Source organism: Daphnia pulex, chromosome 10 (genome assembly GCF_021134715.1).
Source record: "Daphnia pulex isolate KAP4 chromosome 10, ASM2113471v1".
In the NCBI taxonomy this organism is placed as follows: domain Eukaryota; kingdom Metazoa; phylum Arthropoda; class Branchiopoda; order Diplostraca; family Daphniidae; genus Daphnia; species Daphnia pulex.
The window spans coordinates 14,089,945-14,107,328 of NC_060026.1; the positions used below are offsets into that span (position 1 = coordinate 14,089,945).

The following is a 17,384-nucleotide window of genomic DNA, read 5'->3' on the forward strand; positions in this document are numbered from 1 at the left end:
TGCAGCCAGAGCGGAAAGTTTCATTTCTAGTCGGACACTCCAAACAGACGGAAGGTTTTTGAAGAAAGTGCATCAAGAAGAATCAAAACGAAACATGTTTGAATCGAAAGTGTAAATTGCAATTAGTTATCTTTTTCTGTGGCTACACCAACAACACCAATATAAGGTAAGGAATGAACAAAACAATAGCAGTCACAATAATAGACTTGCACATCAAAAACTATTCGACATAGATTCGGATAATATCGCGCCTAATTATTATTTTTCTTTGTCGTCTTTTTTGTTCAGAAAAGAACATCCTCGTCATGTGCGTCATCGAGTATGTTGGCTGCTTCGTCTTCAATTTTCCCTTCAGCTTTACGTTTTGCCTTCTCCAGCTCAGCCTTGGCACGTGATATGCGCTTCTTATCTTGGATTTTCTTCAACCTTTTAAAAAGAGCAACGCCCTTAAATGGCTGGCGAGTATTTTGAATAATTGTAATAAATACCGGTAGAATTCTTCACGTTCTAGCTCGTCAAGTTCTGAAATGATGTAGGCCAGTGTCCGTTCAATACGAGGTATGATCACTTAATAGTTCAAGAAATAAAGTTTTACTTATTGACCAATTTGTTTAGATGAAAATGCATTTTACCGTGCTCGATGGCGTTTACTCTTCTATTGGTCACCTTGATCACCTTGTCGAGCGTGATGAATGACGTCTGCAGAGAGGCAAGCTCCACTAATAGTGTAACAGCTTTCTGGTAGTTTTTCTTCAGCTTACCCAGCTGTTGACCTCCTCTAGCCAAACCTGCCAGCTCATACGTATCACTACCATCCTGGTAGCTCTCAAACACTGGCAAATTCACACCTGGACACAACATAATAGTATTTTAAAGCAATTATTTTTGGATGATTTCAAAATTATTTACCTGCCACATTGTCTTTTTTAGACCTGACTTTGATCTGAGCCTTTGTGACGTTTTGCAGTACTACCTGATTGAAGTCACCAGTTGCAAATTTGGCTTCAGCAAGTGAAAATGCAGCTTCCTTCATCACATCTCCCATTAGTACTTTTGTCTGAAACATTGAGTAATAATTATTTTGTAATGCCAAGTAAAGTAGATACTTAATTCCTTTTCAACTTACATCAATGATCTTTTTCAGGATTGAGCGGAACCTCATTTGAAGAGCATCTGCCTTCTTTTTAAGAAGACCATGGCCTTTCTGTGCACCGGCAAGCCGATGTTTCATCAAAGTCTGTGCTCTGATTGTGTCAAGAGAAAGGAATTAAACCAAAAACTTGAAAGTTGTTATTGAGCTCTAATATGTTCTAAATTACAACTGAATCGTCTTAAAGATAAATATGACATACCCTCGAGAAGGAAAAATGGCAATTTTGTCTTTTCCCGACATTGTGTGATTAAAACTGGATCTGAATAATACAATACAAACGAATAGGGTTCGTAAGAGGGTTTAGTGTGTGGTTACCGAATTTTGACAAGAATCATCTGATCATGTGACAACAAGAGAAGGAAGAGAGGGGGAGGAGCAAATGAGCTTTCAAATCCATCTGGCGATAGAAGGATGAAACATATTTACGTAATAAGTCTGAATCGGAAAATGAATTGCGAGAACATTGGAATGTTTAATTCGAGCATTTATTCAGAAAACCAGAAAATTGACACACAGACATAAAGTTTGTTTAACACTTAGGAAGGTACATTCATAAGGGCATTCACGAAACCATGTTATAGAGAATAGGAAAATGAACAGTGAATATGAAATTATTTCAGTTTTGACTTCTTGCTCCCTCTTTTATTTATATGTCTGGATTTTGAAACTTTTCCTAACTTATCACCATTGACCCCCTCTAAACCGAGAAAATCTCTGCTGTTTTCGTCACTTCCACTCATTCCTGCTTGTGATTCAGTTTCACTGCTTCGTTCTGCTCTCTCAGAATTCAGATCAATGATCCCGCTCACAGCCTAGGTTTGAAAGAAATTTTATTTCTGTTAATTCAGTAGAAGTGTCATGCAATTCTACCGCCATAGAAGTAATTGAAGACTTGGAGAAAAGTCTTTCATTTTCCTTGAATTTCCTGTTCCTTTTGTCAGATGAAGGGTTTGACAGTTTGCTAGTACTGTTTAAATAACGGTCCCATCCTCGAATAATATTTCCGTAAAGCTGTGTATCTTCCAGGTAACTACCTTCGAATGCATAAATTTGTCTTTCCAAGTTGGCTAGGGTTTCCTACAAAACACAAATATAAACAATGAAGTAGGCAGTTTTTAAGGTTAAATTTGAATTCATTCTTACGGCGACTTCGATTCTTCGTTTGACGAGGTCAGAAAGTTCAGATCGTAAATCGGAGCTGGATGTATTTTTAGTCATTTTACAAGCCAAAATTTCGCCCTTTTCTTTTGTTGTTCAGGCGATGCTGGCGGCCATTTAATTTCGGGTTTCTTTATTGTCCGCCATGTCGCTAGTGAACGTGGCGGTGCAGACAACGTTATTCAAATGGCGGGTATACTGCCGGACGAAAAAAAGAGCTGTGATGATAACGAGGAAAAAATCATAAAATGTCCCCCTAAATCTAAAATTGGCTATGTATATTCACCGGAATTAATTCATCAATGTAATAGAGTACCAAACCTGAAGAACAGGGTAACATTTTTTTTCCATTCACCACTAAAAAATGTCACAGTTAAATTTTGACATACTTAAGCATTATGTACAACTAACTTTCAATAGTACATATAACGTATTTTGATCTCACTTTTGCTTTGTTTCTTTTCAGGCCTCATTAGTTCATCATTTGCTGGAATCTTATGGACTCTTAGATCATGTCTTGCTTTTAAACTGTGATAAAGTTAATGATGACGTCTTTCAAGGATTTCATTCTGCCGATTACATTGAATTCCTCAAAGGTGATGTGGATGTAGAGGATGAATCCAGTGAGGAATATGGTTTAGGTAATATGAATATGGAAACATGTAATGGAAATGTTAATTTATCACATTAAAATCTAATCAAGGATTTGACTGCCCCCCACTTGACAAGCTTGATGACTTTATCTCTGTGATAGCTGGTGGATCTGTAGCAGGAGCCAAAGCACTTGTTTCTGGATCTGTTGATGTGGCAGTAAATTTCTGTGGAGGCTGGCATCACGCTCAGAGAGATTGTGCATCAGGATTCTGCTACATCAATGACTGTACAATAATTTAATATTTTTATAATGAAAACACAAGGTAAAACTATTGGATTTTCAGGTGTTCTTGCCATCCTAGAATTGGAAAGAAAATTCAAACTCGTACTTTATATTGACTTGGATATTCACCACGGTAAGTCCAACCCTTTTTCAGTGTAAATGTATACAAGGATTGATACAAACCCATTTTTATTTATTTAAGGAGACGGAGTTGAAAATGCTTTCGCTTACAGCCGCAAAGTGTTTACGCTATCGTTACATAAACATGAAGAAGGATATTTTCCGGGTACAGGTTCAGTCAACGACACTGGTTTCGGCAGGGGTCGCAACTATTCATGCAATGTTCCACTCAGAGATGGGGCTTGCGATGAAACTTTCATCCACGTCTTTCAAACGTATAAATTTTCTTTTGTCTCCTTAAAACCTACAATGTGGTTCATCATCATTCATTCATCTGTGACAAAAGAGTTTTCCAGGAAGTAATGAAACGTTTTCGTCCGGAAGCAATTGTATGTCAATGTGGAGCAGATGGCCTAGCTAACGATCCATTAGGGACATTTAACTTGACACCCGTTGCATACGCCCGCTGCACCGCTGTCATCCAGAGTTACAAATTACCTACTTTGTACCTTGGCGGAGGCGGTTATCACAAGGCCAACGCGTCCCGTTGTTTCACTACCATATTGGCAGGTCTACTAGGCGTCGAAATATCATCCGATATCCCGGAACACGAAGTAAAACTTATTGTTGTAAATTTTCTTTATAGTTATCCGTTTTCTTTTAATGATTGATTTTTATTGACAGTATTTCAATTGGTACGGGCCGAGCTTCGAGTTAGACGTCAGTCGAGGTCTCCGACGGGACGAAAACAGCCCCGACTACATCCGGACTCTTTTACAACAAGTTTTCGGTATGTTGCGTCCTTAGTAGTAGCCTATAGTGCAAAGCAATGCGTGTGTGTGTGTTTTTCAAGCCTAAATTTAGTTGCAAGAGAGTTGAAATATTTTCGGCATGCCCTTGACTCCTCGCTCCTTCCATCGCGCGGCTCGGTGACACACACACCACACACGCACATCGAAACTATATAAATAGACGGGATATATGAAATTTATGTAATACCTAAGAACTCCCTCTCTTCTTCTTCTTCTTGGCAGGCAACTTGGAGCAAATCTCTAGCGAGTCGTGAACGTTTTGAATCCATCACATTTCCCTTCGGGCCATTATTGGGATTTTCGAAGGTTTTTTTTTTCTTCTCTTTTTAACTATTAACTACATTTTCGACATTTTACGTAATCAATACAAGACGACAGCCGAACGAAATGACGCCAACACTTTTTTCATTTCATAGATTAGCCGATATCGAAATGGCTATGTCAACATAAACGTCTCCCCCATTTGATTGTTTGACGGGCCTTCACTCGGGAACATTTTGAAATTTCCGTTGAATAAAATTAGACCCAATGGACTCTCCCCTAAAACAAGGTAAACACAAATAGAAATTCGATTTTCGTGATGGTGCTATTAATCCAAATATGGGCCGTTGTGTAAAGAAGAAAAACGAACAACAGCTGTGCGGTCTGCCAATGTGTAGAAATCCACCTACGCCGCCGAGCGGTTTCAGATATCAGATTGAAAAGGGCGAGGATTTCAGGTCGGTTTTCCCGACTTGTCAGATGAGGTCATCGGATGCCGTCACATCCAAAACTTACACACATTTCTTTATCCACTTAACTCATCATCGAAACAGATGATAAAACCATTTGGTGGTGGGGGGAGACAGAGCTAGGGAAATGAGTATAACAGGCTAATCTTGTATTTGATAATCAAATGACAGGCCTAGCAACCGAGCTTAAGTTTTTATTTCTTTATTTCTTTATGTCGTTTTTACAAAAAAATTGTATGTGTGTGTGGGTGGCCTTGTCTAGCAAATTTGGAGTGTCAAAGTCTCTGGATAGTTTTATTATTTTCCCGGATCGGTTGTTGGGGATTTCTGCGGTGGACGCTAAAAACGGTCTTTTGAAAAATCCTTGAAATTGCGCCATCTAGCGGTGAAAATTGCAACTCTGTTTTTTGAGGGCGGTGCATGAGACCTTGGTTCGGAGGAGGATGGGGTTGGCACTGGCAAGGCCTCTGAAAATTGGCCTCAGTCGATCGGTGGTTGTTGGTTGACGTGAGACAACGTCCCATCCTGCCGCTTACTGCTTGACTGGATTCATTGGGGGGGGGAGCCATTGGATTCCTCCATTCTTGTTGTTGGAGAGGGTTGAATTCAATACCTTTCGAAATCCACCATCTTGACCGACGAATAAAGTGGGAAATTGTTATATTAGTTTGGTGTCCCAAGTTTTCTGTGTGTGTGCTAGATTCCGCCATTGTGGTGTGTGTGTGTGTTGGGGGCCAACTACCGTGTGGATTTTAAATTTTTCTGGTTTTAAAAAAGCCACTCGTCTTCCATTCTGCCACTGGTCGTTCATTTCGAGTTTGTCGATTAAAAAGAAAAAGAAGAACCGACCGAAGAAACAACAGGCCCAAAGGTAAATATATATACACGAAGAGATAATCTTGATGGAATAGATATGAGTCATGGTTGTGTTGACATTGAAACGGTGGTAAGAAGAGGAGGTTACAATTTCACGCTGCCTTTTTCTCGTTTTTGCTGGAGCGTTTATTGCCTTGTGACGTCGTCGGGAAACGAAACAAAAGTTGAATGAATTGTCTGTTGTGGTTTTTCTCTTGTGAAAGAAATATTCCTTTTTCCGAAAGCCGAGATAAATGCAAGAGAAACGAATAGAAGGAGGAAGAAGGAAGGGGGGAATTTTGGTGGTGGTGGGGTGGTTTTTGTGGGTGGTGGTGGTGGTGAGTCACGGCCCGGATTGTTGGCATGACTCATCGGGCTAACTCTCACAGCTGTGAGTGGAGAGAGAGAGCGGCAGCGCAATGGCCACGGCGCAGATTATGTCAGTTGGTTGTTTTGTCTTTTTCTTACTTTTGGGAGGAGGGTGTGAATATTAAACGTACACAACGTTCCCGAATAGTAATAATAATCACCCAAAAGAACACACACAAGAATGAGGTCCTCTGATTTTTCCATGTCGAGGTCGTTTGACACAGACGACCTTGCGCCCTTCGTCACAAAATGGTGGCCAGCGTGGTGGCCCTCTGCATTTTGGTAGAACAAGTTTTTCTTATTTTTATCTATCTCAATAGCAGCTAGAAGTCTTGTTTATTTGTTTTCTTTCTTTAAAGAGCACACCCGTTATCGGTGATTCCTCCCTGCAGGGGATTTCGAATATAATTATTACAGTTTTTTCCACTATCTAGGATATTTGAAACCTGCCACATTATTTCGAGACACAACAAAGTTCAGATGTTTATTCTGTGTGTGTGTCACCGAGAGAAATGTTGAATGCAATCAAGAGGAGAGATCCTTCATTGGCTCGATGTTGATGATGACGGGAGTGTGCAACGGCATGACGGCGATGATGACGCATCACACCAAAAATGAATCTTTTTTTTATTTTTTCGGCTTTTATGAGGTGTGCCGTTGAATCGGCATCCGACAAGATGTTTTTCCAGTCGTCCCTCACTGAAAAAATCAAACATTTCCTTCCTTTTTATCCACTGGCACGATCTCCGATGACGTCACGCTCATTTTGTCCCGTTTTCCCCCCTCAGCTCCCGAAATTCCACAACAGCTGACGTGATCCAGCTGTTGTGTACTCCGGAAGAAGGAGTGTATTGGGCTGTATGTGTATAATAATCCAGGCATGTTTATTTATTTTGATTATCTATTGAACTTTGCGAGTGAAACTTCATTTTTCCTACACTCACGCCGGTTGTGTAGTAGGAGGTTATTTTACGCACACGATGAACTGGCGTATGTAGGTGGTCGGTTTTAGCTGATGGGGGCTGACGTTTTCCCCCCCGTCTATTTCGGGAATATCCAGTCGGGGGATTCTTTAAGGACCTCCTCTGCGTTTTTATTTTCTAATTTTCTCTTTTTATTTTATTTGTTGCTACTCCCTGGGCTTCAAAAGGGAAAGAAGAAGCAGCTGATTCATCATTTCTCCTGTCCAGTTCATTAAAGCAAAAGGATTTTTCGCATGTTTTTGACACATTTCATGCCGAGTCTCTCTCCACTCCTGTAGAATGGATGGAACTAGTGAGGGGGCTCCAATGAAACACCTGCTGTTTCTTCTTCTTCTTCAACAGATTAAGGCAATTTATTTCTTTTTCGTCTCTGGTGGACTCGCGCGCGCGCTCTGCTATTTAGACGTCGGCGTTGATGATCGTGACTCTTACGAAATTTTCTTCTTTTACGTTTTCTCTCTCTTTCTTATTTGGGAGATGACGTGATATCGGCCAAAAAGGGCACGAGAGAGAGATTCAAAGGTGTTGTTGTTTCTTTCATTTTCGCGAAAGGAAACCAACTTGGGTGGAGTGACTAAATACAAATTCTTCTTCTATAAACATTTTTCTATTTTCTTAACCATTTCCCAATGGCAGATGTGGAAACGGACAGTTTGGATACGGACGGATTCGAATGCGGCGAATGGACACAAATGACCTTCGTCTCTACCTGAGAAGCGCCACCACCAGAGATCCTATTCCGTTCAAGGGAGTAGGAGGTGGGCTCTAGTGTTAGGAAACAAGACACAGAAGAAGAAGACAACAAAAAATTGCCTAAATTCCAAATTGGGGATATCACGGAAACAACAACCAACAACGGTCGTCCTCTCTCTACGCTCAACAACACCCAAAGAAAAAAAAGCAAAAATCTTCGCATCTATCTCCTTTTTTTGACCAACCAACCGACTCAGACATGGCCAGCAAAGAGAACGCGGTGGCCCTGGTCGACCCACACCAACTGGCCTCGGTGATCCGCAGCAGCCGCTTAGACAAGGTCAGCGCCTTTTGCGAAAATAAAACAATTCAATAGAAAAACACTCTTTAGTGTGTATGTCTGGGAAAGGAAATGTGGTTATTAAATTGTTTTTATTTGTAAATCCGGAATCGATTTTCAGGTGTTAATTGTAGACAGCCGGAGTTTCCTCGAGTACAACGATCTTCACATCCAGGGCGCTGTCAATGTTTGCTGCTCCAAATTGGTCAAACGGAGACTCCAGCAAGACAAGGTCTTGACATTCTTCTATTATAACAAACTCATTTTTTCTAACCAATTTAAACAATTGGGAAATTTTTCTTTCCCCCCTTTTTTAAAATCTCTCTCCCGACAAAAGCGCGCCAAATTTGGTTGCACGCCAAAAAATCGAAAATATATTCAAAAAGGTAGTAGAAAAAAAAAAGAATTCCATTGCCCTTAGACGGGTGGACGACAGTCAAATAAAAAAAAAAAATTATTTAAAAATAAAAAGAATCGAACGTCATCGTCCCGTTTAGCCTTTTAAAATAAACGTTCGCCATCTCACGGTCAATGTTGGCAAAATTTTTCAGGTTTGCGTCCGAGATTTCCTGCTGCAAAATTGCCGTTTGGAACGTGGACTGGTCGAGTACGAAAATGGCGATGTCATCGTTTACGACCAGTCATCTGTCAGCACGGCCTCGGTCAGCCCCGACTCGTTCCTCCACGTCCTGCTCCACAAATTGATCCACGTCTTCCGGCGGGTCTTTCTCCTGTCGGGCGGATTCCTCGAGTTCCAGGCCTGTTACGGCGATTTGTGCGAGGACAAGTCGCGATTGCTGCGATCCTCTTCGTCGACCCTGCACAACATGACGTCATTATCCCAGCCGTGCCTGCCAATCACCAACGTCGGACCCACCAGGATCCTCCCGTTTCTCTACCTGGGCTCCCAGCAAGACGCTCACAATCAGGAACTTCTTTCGGTGCGTTTCCAAGCCTTTGATAACAAACTCACTTGAACAAAACAACTAAATTATTTTAATTTAAATATTTGAAATGATAACAATTAAAAATAAAAAGGATTTCAACATCACGTACGAAGTGAATGTGAGCACCAACTGCCCCAAACCGGATTTCATCCAAGATAGCCACTTTCTACGATTGCCAGTCAACGACTCTTATGGCGAAAAGTTATTACCTTATTTCGTTCGAGCTACTCAATTTATCGGTTCGTCTCCCCCCCTCCTTAAAATAATCTTTTTAATTGTTTTATCATTTCCTTATCGACTTAAATTTTTATTTTTATTTTGAAATTAAACAAACAGATAAAGTCCGTGAAACCAACGGTTCAGTGTTGGTCCACTGCCTGGCCGGTATCTCCCGCTCGCCCACGGTGGCCATCGCTTACGTCATGCGCCACTTGCAGATGACGTTTGACGACGCGTTCCGCTACGTCAAATCGAAACGCTCGTCCATTTCGCCCAATTTCAATTTCCTCGGCCAACTGCTCGAGTACGAACGGCAATTGAGGGCGGAGGAGGTGCTGGACTCTAGCGTCGGCGACGTCACCAACTGCCTGCAGCCGTCGTCGCAACCGATGACGTCGTCGCGCTGCTCGTCGTCGTCCACGACGACAACGTCGACCAGTCCGGCGCCGGGCAGAGAGCGCTGCCTATCGCGTTCCATTTCGCTGTCGTTGTCGCTCAAGACTCCCGCCCTGGAAACGGTTCCGCACAGTTGCAGTCCCAGTCCGTCGTCGGATCACCTCCTGCAGAATCCGTTTGGATTCGCCGAACTGGTCGTCGATGAAGTTGACGGATCGACGACCACCAAAACTCGCCCGATTTTGACGGCTGATCTCTCACCGACCACGGCCCTGTCCCGGCTCTCGTTCGAGGCGCTGGAAGCGGCCGCTGCCGCTTCCGGCCAACTGTCACCCCCGCCGGAAGACTCTGAAATCAAGGAAACCTCGTCGTCCTCTTATCTGATGGTCTCGAGGCGGAAGAACCACACCCGCGAGGAGACGTACCGGTCGCTGCGCCAGCGGATGTCGAACTCGTCGGTATCGAGCAGCACGGAAATGAGTCACAGTTATTACAGCAGCAAACAAAAGACGGAAACGACCAGCAGTCGCTCCTCCTCCTCGATGGTCTTGACCGTCAGCCAGAGCCAACGGGTCCAGTCGTCCAGTTCTTCCGTCAGCCCGCTGGCAACAGCGTCAGCCACTCCTGCGGCTGCCACCACCATTCAAGTACCGACGGCAACGGCCAATCAAGGCCGGAATCATCGATGGAAACTCTCGCCGATGGAGCCGTCGTCGCCTTCGTCCCATTGCTCGGAAATTTCGGTGCAAATTGAAGAATCCAAGGCCGCCAAAGGATCGGCTTCCGTCCAGTCGAAGGAGGAAGCGGCCGAACAAGTTGACAATAGCGAACAAGTGGACGAGGAAGCGGAGCAAGTCGAAATCCGCCGACGCGGTCCCAGTTTCCCCCGCCCGCACTCGGATACCGGCGGCCGGAGTTTCCATCGCGGCCACCACCACATCCATCACCCGCTGCACCACACCCGCTCGGTGCCGAGGCGGCCCAGTTACGCCCCCAGCGAAACTTGTTACTCTCCCATTTCGGATGAGATGCTGATGCCGCCCACTCCGTCGTCACCTCCACCTCCGTCCAATAGCAGCAGCAGCAGTTGCAGTAGTCACCACTTGATGGGTGGTCTACTCAGCCCCCAGGGTATCTCTAGTAGTAATAGCGTGAGCGGCGCCTGGGGCGTGGTCAGTCCCGGCCTCTACGCTCGCTCCGACTCTGTCACCACTTCCGGACTGGGATCGGAAATATCCGACAGCGAAATGGGTCAGTCCAGGGCCGATTTGGACGCCCTGAGCCTTTGCAGCGGAATGAGCGGGACGCTGAGAGGAGGAGGCGGAAGCATCGCCGGATTGGGTTTTCTCGAATCCGAAACGGATTTCTCTTCGCTGCCGCCGGATGACGGAGTCTTCACTGAACCGCTTTTCCTTCCGCCACCTCCTCCCGTTCGGCTGCAACCGCCACCTCGCGGCGGATCTGCTCGCCCCTCACGTCCGTCTTCACTCCTGGGTAAGTTTAACTAAATTAACTTAGTGCATTCAATTAATGTGATAATATTTAATTTTTCTATCGACAGGAATCACTCCAGCGCGGGATTTGGAATGGAAACCATCGCCGAGTAACAGTAGCGCTAGTGCGGATTGCATGACGTCACTGGACACTTCGCCTGGATTCAATATATTTCCGTCACTACGCAAAGCCCGTCCCACATCGCTATTGAATCCATTAGATCCTTTGGCGTCATCTGGACCGTCTGCAACGTTGGGAGATTTATCCGCACCGACAAGTCTCTCTTCCGGACAAGATTCCGGCCTACAACCAGGTGAGAAATTATTTTTTCTATTTTTTATTTTAAACTTCAGTTTCTAATTTGATGAAATTAAAATCGAAATTAGGTGAAGATGATGTGATGCCAGACAGTGCAACTGTATTCCGATTGTGGCGACAGCGGGAATTGGAACAGCAATTAGTTGACAGGTAAATGACGACATAAGAAATCCTCGTTTTAATTCAATTCTGTACATTACTTATCGAGTGGTATTATGAATTAAGTAGACGATCAAATTTTGATTGTAAAAGAAATACTTGTGAATATTATTAGGTCGGTCGCAAAAAGACGCAGTCCCTCCATCTGATGACTTCGATTTCTCTCCCCCCCCACCCCTCCTCTTTCCTATTAAAATATCTTCAATTAGTTTTACTACATTTTGTCCCCCGACACCTTGGCCATCGCCGATCCTTTCACACAATTTCGGCTGTTATATAATCCCGCAGTTATTTCATTTTTAAACCCCCAAAAAGACCCCCCCAACCCAAATGAAAAGAGGAGCAAAATTGACACACACAGAGAGAATCAAAAAGATCGAAAAATTGATGAGGAAAGAGGTTAGGTTAGGTTTTCTAGTCGCATGATTATTTGTCCACATGATCCAAAAGCAAATTGCGTGTGTGTGGATTCGTCGTGAATGATTTTCGGTGTTTTAACGAAAAGACGTCCAGTGTTTTTCCAGGCAAAACTAAACGCACGGTTTATCCTTAATCCCATCACATTTTTAAAAGTTCTTTCAAATCACACATTTTTGTTAGACTGAATCTTTTTTATTTCTTTCAATCGATTAACATTTTCTTTGTATTTCCCAGGTCCAGTGAGTCAACTGTTTCGTTATCCGCCCGTCGCCGGAGCAGCAAAGAAATTGTGACGCCGGCCGGCCGACACCAGCCAGCGATGGCTACCGAGAGTAGCAGCAGCACTTGTAGTAATAGTAGTAATAGTAGTTCAACCTCAACTTCGACTACTTCAGTCTCCAGCAAACGGAAAAGCAGTTCGGAGATTCCTCGTGACGGAGGCGGCGATGGTGCAGGACCAGGCGGAGGAGGAGGAGCGTCGCCACCGGCTGTTGTAGAGAAACGCCGATCCGGAACTCGAGGTCCGTTTATTCGCATTTCAATGGCGCGGTGATGGGGGCACTACTCGTACAAACACACACAAACAAACAAAACACTTTTTTTCAAATGATTTTTCAAATCAATTTTCGCGGCTTTTGGGAATTTTTTTAAAAATTATTATTTTAATTATTTTTCGCTAGAAGAATTTGTGAGAAAACTAAAAAGAACTACTGCCAACGCTAACACACAAACAAATGCAAACGTGTTAATGTGTTAAACTTTGATCGTTTTCATGGGGTTAATACCATTTTTACGGTCGAATTAGATATCAACAAATTTACTACTAAAGTTGTAACAAATAATTCGCCCGATTATATTTCGGGTTGGATATTAAAACAAAAATTAATTAACTTGGTGGAGAGAAAAAATTTTAAAAGCCAGTGAAGTTGAAGAAAAATTTAATATAGGCCAATGGGTTGTGAATAATGAATCGCGCAGTTTAATGTGTCCATTTTCTTCGATATTGTTTTCGTGTGTTCGACTTGTTAATTATCGTCAAGCCAAAAAATATTAACTGCGAGCGCGTAACATATCCTCCACACTACTTTTTTGTTGTTGTTGTTGTGTGCGTGTGTGGTTTGTTTTGTTCGTTTAAAGAAGAGATTTAACACCGAAATTTTTGTCATTTCTTTTTTTTTCTCTCCTGTTTTGGGTGTGGAAAAACCAAAATTTCTTCCCTTGTGAATTCATTTCGCGTTTTTTCCGTTGTGTGATTGTGTGTGTATCGTTTTTTTGTACAAGAAGAAAAAGTGGCAAGAAAAATAACAGGGTTTTGTTGTTGTATACCAATGAAATTATTGTGGTGTTACCAAAAAAAAAAAAAAGGAAAATTCATTTTAAAAAACAAAACACACAACAATTTATTTTCTCTCTCTCTTCCGGGTGGCTTCTCATTTTCCTTCCTATCTTTCTTCCGTTCCAGTTGATGGAGGTAAAACTATTTTATTTTTTAAATCTCTCACTTATTTCGGCTTTTGGCTTCCGCTTTATGTACACACACACGTTCTTTGATTCATGTAGTTTCTACCTTATAGTCTAATCATCATTTTAAAAAGTTTATTTTGTTTTTGTTTTTTTACGATTTTTATTTGTTTTAGATGTTGTTGGCGAATCGTTGATGATGTATGGACTTTGCCGCGTCAAAAGCTGCCCCGACATTGTGGATCAAATGAACCAAGATGGTCTACTACCGACCAACATCCATTTGGAATTGGAACTGAATAAAACTAACGGTAAAACTAGCGACAGCCAGCAACAGACTTTGGTCTTGTTGAGAGTGGCCAGCAGCAGATCACGCCGCGATAGTCAAACGCAACGCTATTCATGCGGAGCCCTGGATGGCAAAGTCTTGGTTACGTCGAATAATAATAACAACAGCAAAATAATAAAAGATTCGTCGTCCAACCCGTCACCCTCGCCTTCGGGCTGCGGTTCTAGACACAATAGCAATTCCAGTTTGAATTGCAACAGCTTCTCTGTTATCGAAGTGTCATAATAAATTGATAATTATGTATGTGTAATTATTTTAAACACTACTTTATTTTTAGGGTCTGAAATTTTGCTAGTTTTCACTCTTTGCTATGTTGTACACCCCCCACCTAACAGGCTGATATCATTGATACTTTTATTGATTTTATACTTGTACCTTCTATTTTAAGTGGTTACACAATGTTGTGCAATAGGTTATTTTTATTATTGTAGTCCACATGAAATGACTTGTTTTCAAAACATGATTATTCTTGTCATTGTGTAAATTATTCTCTTGCCGGAGACATTTTTCATGTGTAAAAGTGGCTAGGCTTCATCAAAATAAATATTGGAAAATATTACTAGGGAAATTTATATAAAACTAAAAAATAATAAATAGATGTTGAGAATGAAATATTCAAGTGTGGTTGTAGCATCATGTTTTTCTTATCAGTCAGCACATCAAGATTGGATGTACACAAAATCAGTTCCCCGTTAATCAAAGGTAATACACGACAGAACACAAATTGGGAATGCATTCTGACCAATTAATATAGGAAGATTAGTCGTCTCCACTTCCTGCAGCATTTTGGATTAGAGTAATGTTGTCACCTTTCAGCAACACCCGTCCTAAAATAAAACAGCATTTAGAAGACAGAATAATTGTGAGTAAATGAAAACGTCATTACCAATCTGTTTTCTGACATTTGTTTTGACGTAGACTTCCTCTGCATCATCGAGAACAATGTTCATGTACTCATCAAATCCAACAATGTGTCCTTCCATGTGCATGTTGATGTTCTCATAAAGCCAAATGTCTACTCTTGATCTTGTCTGAAGGTATCTGAAAATCAAGTTCTGGAAAAAGACATTTTTGACACACGTGCCGGTTAATAAATCTTCGTGCTGAAATCGAAGTGATAGTGGTGAAAACTTACGATGGGTTGAACCATCACTTTCTGGACTTTAGGTGCTCGGGCTGCCATTTATCTTGAATTGATATTTAATTGATTCCACACGGGAAAATTATCAAATTTCTAAATGAGAGTTGTTTGAGTTTACACTTTTTGTTGAAGAAGAAACGAACACAGACGCTCAATTGCCAACAACGTTGCCAGATATTTATTTCCTCGTAGGGATTTTCCGATATTTTTCAAAAAGACAAGGGCGGCAAAGGCAAGCAGGCAAAGCAGCCAAGCAGCCAAGCCAGAGTAACAGAATATTACTTTTTTTATGCTGGCATCCCGTTCCGGTTTGCGAGGTTCCCGTAGGAAATAATATCAATTAAAAATTTAAAAAAGCAAAAGTAAAGTAAACATGAAATTCAAAATTAATTACATGAATCTATCGGTATGGTGAATGGGAGGGGGGACGGGCTTCGCCTGCCACCCCCGCCCCCCCCCTCTTGCTTCGTTAATCGCTTAAATTACTGTTATACTTTTACATTAAATAGTATCAATCAAACAAGGCCTATCGGAACATCAAAAAATATCTGTGAATCATAAGGGGTGCGACTTAGGTGTGGCGGAGGCTTCGCCCCGCCACCCCACGTCGCACTCTCTTTTTAGCTTAAGTAACAGCAAAATTTATTATTTTCATAAGCAATATGAAATAAAAAATAATTAGTTATAGTTACAGATAAATCTGTAAACAGTTAGAACAAACCAAACCACAACACCCACCCTCTCTTACGCTTCGTTTAAGTTATTTCGATATTTTTACTTGAAATCGTATACTAATAAAAAATAATACATATCGAAATCAATTAAAACATATCGAAACATTCAAAAGTTATGTCAAACATTCAAACATTGGGGTGTGACTTAGGTGTGTGCTGTGGCGGAGGCTCTAGGCCGCCTAGAGCCTAGATAGATGCCAGTTAACTTTTACTTTTGGTCGCTAGAGCCTAGATGCCAGTTTCTACGCGCGCAGTTCAAACTGTTTTTCATTTTCGAGGCGCGCAGTTCAAACCGTTTTCCAATTTCTACGCGCGCAGTTCAAAATTCCAAAAAGCCATCTATTGGCGAAATTTGAACTAATCCTCCCGTATGCCAAAAAACCTGTAGAATTAATATATTTTTCTATTACTCTGCTGACTGGGCCTGTGGGCTGTGGCCTTGTGGCGTGTGGCCGTTCTGCGCCGATCTGCCGTTCCTTTCCTTACAACAACTGATGCTTGCTGCTTGGAAAAATTCACAGAATCACAGCTAATACTGCTAATACTTTTCATTTAATGTCAACTTTTGGGCTGTTCTCGCCTTGGGATCCACAATGAGTTTCGCTGTTCTGTTCGTGGAATAATTTTTTTAAAAAGAAGATAAGGACATATTCATACGAGGGGTCGAGGGCATTCTCTGACGTAACTATAAAACATACGGTTTTAATTTGCCAAGTGTGTCACTGTGTCACATCTCACCTACAGTATTTAATTCAAAATTGGTAAAAGTCAATTTTCAAATTTTACGTTGGCATGAAAAATGAGAAAGAAAAGAAAGTCTATTTACATTTAAATTGGCATCGCCGCTTCTTCTCACAAATGTTCGTCTGCAGTGCAAAATTGAAATTGAAACTCGTCAAGTCTCGTCAAGTCTCGTCAAGTTACTGAAATTAGGAAGTAGTTAATTAGGGCGCAGTCTTCTCTGTGGGTCTGCCAACTCAGTTCACAGTGTTGTTCAAACCATTTGATTATAGTGAGAGTGAGATTGACGTCGACGTAATCAGAGGAAGTTATCCTGGCAATAGTCTTGGCACTTGGCACCAGATGAAGAAAACACACCACCGACATATTGACAAGGACAATACCAAACGAAATTCATCAAGGTGGAGGCAACAGGTAAGAACTTTTTTATTATATGCTGCGAATTGTCGACGAGTACACATGTTCCAATAGTGGATGCATTAGCAATAATTTAATTAACCAACACGACCTGATTGAAATTGAAATTGTATTTTATCATGTTGGTCTCTCGTTTTTAAGCGACAGTTGCTATTCTTTGTAATCATTTTCATACCGAGCGAATATCCATTTTATATATTTTTTTAAATTCGTATTTTCTAAATTAAAACCGAAAAAGTGAAACGCATTTATTAAAGATAAATGAGATACGTAGTAAAAGTTTTATTCTCGTGTTGATTTGATTTAATTTTGAGCTGCGATAGACAAATAAATTTAAAATGTTATTTTTTTTGTAAAACTTTCAATCAAAATGAGTTTTTTTCAAATTACCTTTTTGCTTTTAAAGATAGATACGCCAATTTATGTTCAGTGGTGAACAAGTTTAGTGTGATTGTAACTGTGAAAAGATTTTTGAAAATTCCGATCCGTAGTTGAAT

General features: G+C 41.5%; 5 protein-coding genes across 7 annotated transcripts; 2 read left to right on the plus strand and 3 right to left on the minus strand.

Annotated features, from left to right (window-relative positions):
- Nucleotides 1-93: 93 nt before the first annotated feature.
- Nucleotides 94-1,514, minus strand: LOC124203832 (V-type proton ATPase subunit D-like). The gene is made up of 6 exons (XM_046600707.1): nt 1,353-1,514; nt 1,127-1,244; nt 910-1,057; nt 633-848; nt 489-567; nt 94-426 (listed from the first exon to the last, which is right to left on the minus strand). Exons 1-6 carry the CDS (start codon nt 1,391-1,393, stop codon nt 285-287), a joined length of 744 nt encoding a protein of 247 aa, XP_046456663.1. The 5' UTR covers nt 1,394-1,514; the 3' UTR covers nt 94-284.
- Nucleotides 1,515-1,624: 110 nt separating this feature from the next.
- Nucleotides 1,625-2,439, minus strand: LOC124203838 (chromatin modification-related protein MEAF6-like). The gene is made up of 3 exons (XM_046600715.1): nt 2,297-2,439; nt 2,024-2,230; nt 1,625-1,965 (listed from the first exon to the last, which is right to left on the minus strand). The coding sequence occupies exons 1-3, from the start codon at nt 2,369-2,371 to the stop codon at nt 1,765-1,767; spliced, it is 483 nt and encodes a 160-aa protein (XP_046456671.1). The 5' UTR covers nt 2,372-2,439; the 3' UTR covers nt 1,625-1,764.
- A 58-nt stretch (nt 2,440-2,497) lies between these two features.
- Nucleotides 2,498-4,508, plus strand: LOC124203817 (histone deacetylase 8-like). Its single transcript, XM_046600681.1, has 8 exons — nt 2,498-2,644; nt 2,778-2,952; nt 3,015-3,191; nt 3,250-3,321; nt 3,391-3,583; nt 3,655-3,922; nt 3,993-4,098; nt 4,343-4,508. The coding sequence occupies exons 1-8, from the start codon at nt 2,498-2,500 to the stop codon at nt 4,372-4,374; spliced, it is 1,170 nt and encodes a 389-aa protein (XP_046456637.1). The 3' UTR covers nt 4,375-4,508.
- A 28-nt stretch (nt 4,509-4,536) lies between these two features.
- On the plus strand, nt 4,537-14,413 carry LOC124203797 (serine-rich adhesin for platelets-like). 3 transcript variants are annotated; one of them, XM_046600649.1, is made up of 10 exons: nt 4,537-4,670; nt 7,695-8,091; nt 8,213-8,323; nt 8,643-9,032; nt 9,130-9,277; nt 9,375-11,147; nt 11,215-11,460; nt 11,534-11,615; nt 12,279-12,565; nt 13,682-14,413. In XM_046600649.1, the coding sequence occupies exons 2-10, from the start codon at nt 8,011-8,013 to the stop codon at nt 14,077-14,079; spliced, it is 3,516 nt and encodes a 1,171-aa protein (XP_046456605.1). In that variant the 5' UTR covers nt 4,537-4,670; nt 7,695-8,010; the 3' UTR covers nt 14,080-14,413. The 3 variants fall into 3 exon arrangements, 2 of the variants coding, with proteins under 2 accessions (XP_046456605.1, XP_046456604.1); XM_046600648.1 differs by lacking the exon at nt 4,537-4,670 and adding an exon at nt 5,237-5,722; XR_006878622.1 differs by lacking the exons at nt 4,537-4,670; nt 13,682-14,413 and adding exons at nt 5,240-5,722; nt 11,740-12,023 and having other exon boundaries at nt 12,279-12,460.
- Nucleotides 14,414-14,474: 61 nt separating this feature from the next.
- Nucleotides 14,475-15,162, minus strand: LOC124203841 (probable small nuclear ribonucleoprotein E). Its single transcript, XM_046600718.1, has 3 exons — nt 14,990-15,162; nt 14,741-14,909; nt 14,475-14,681 (listed from the first exon to the last, which is right to left on the minus strand). The coding sequence occupies exons 1-3, from the start codon at nt 15,035-15,037 to the stop codon at nt 14,614-14,616; spliced, it is 285 nt and encodes a 94-aa protein (XP_046456674.1). The 5' UTR covers nt 15,038-15,162; the 3' UTR covers nt 14,475-14,613.
- Nucleotides 15,163-17,384: the final 2,222 nt, after the last annotated feature.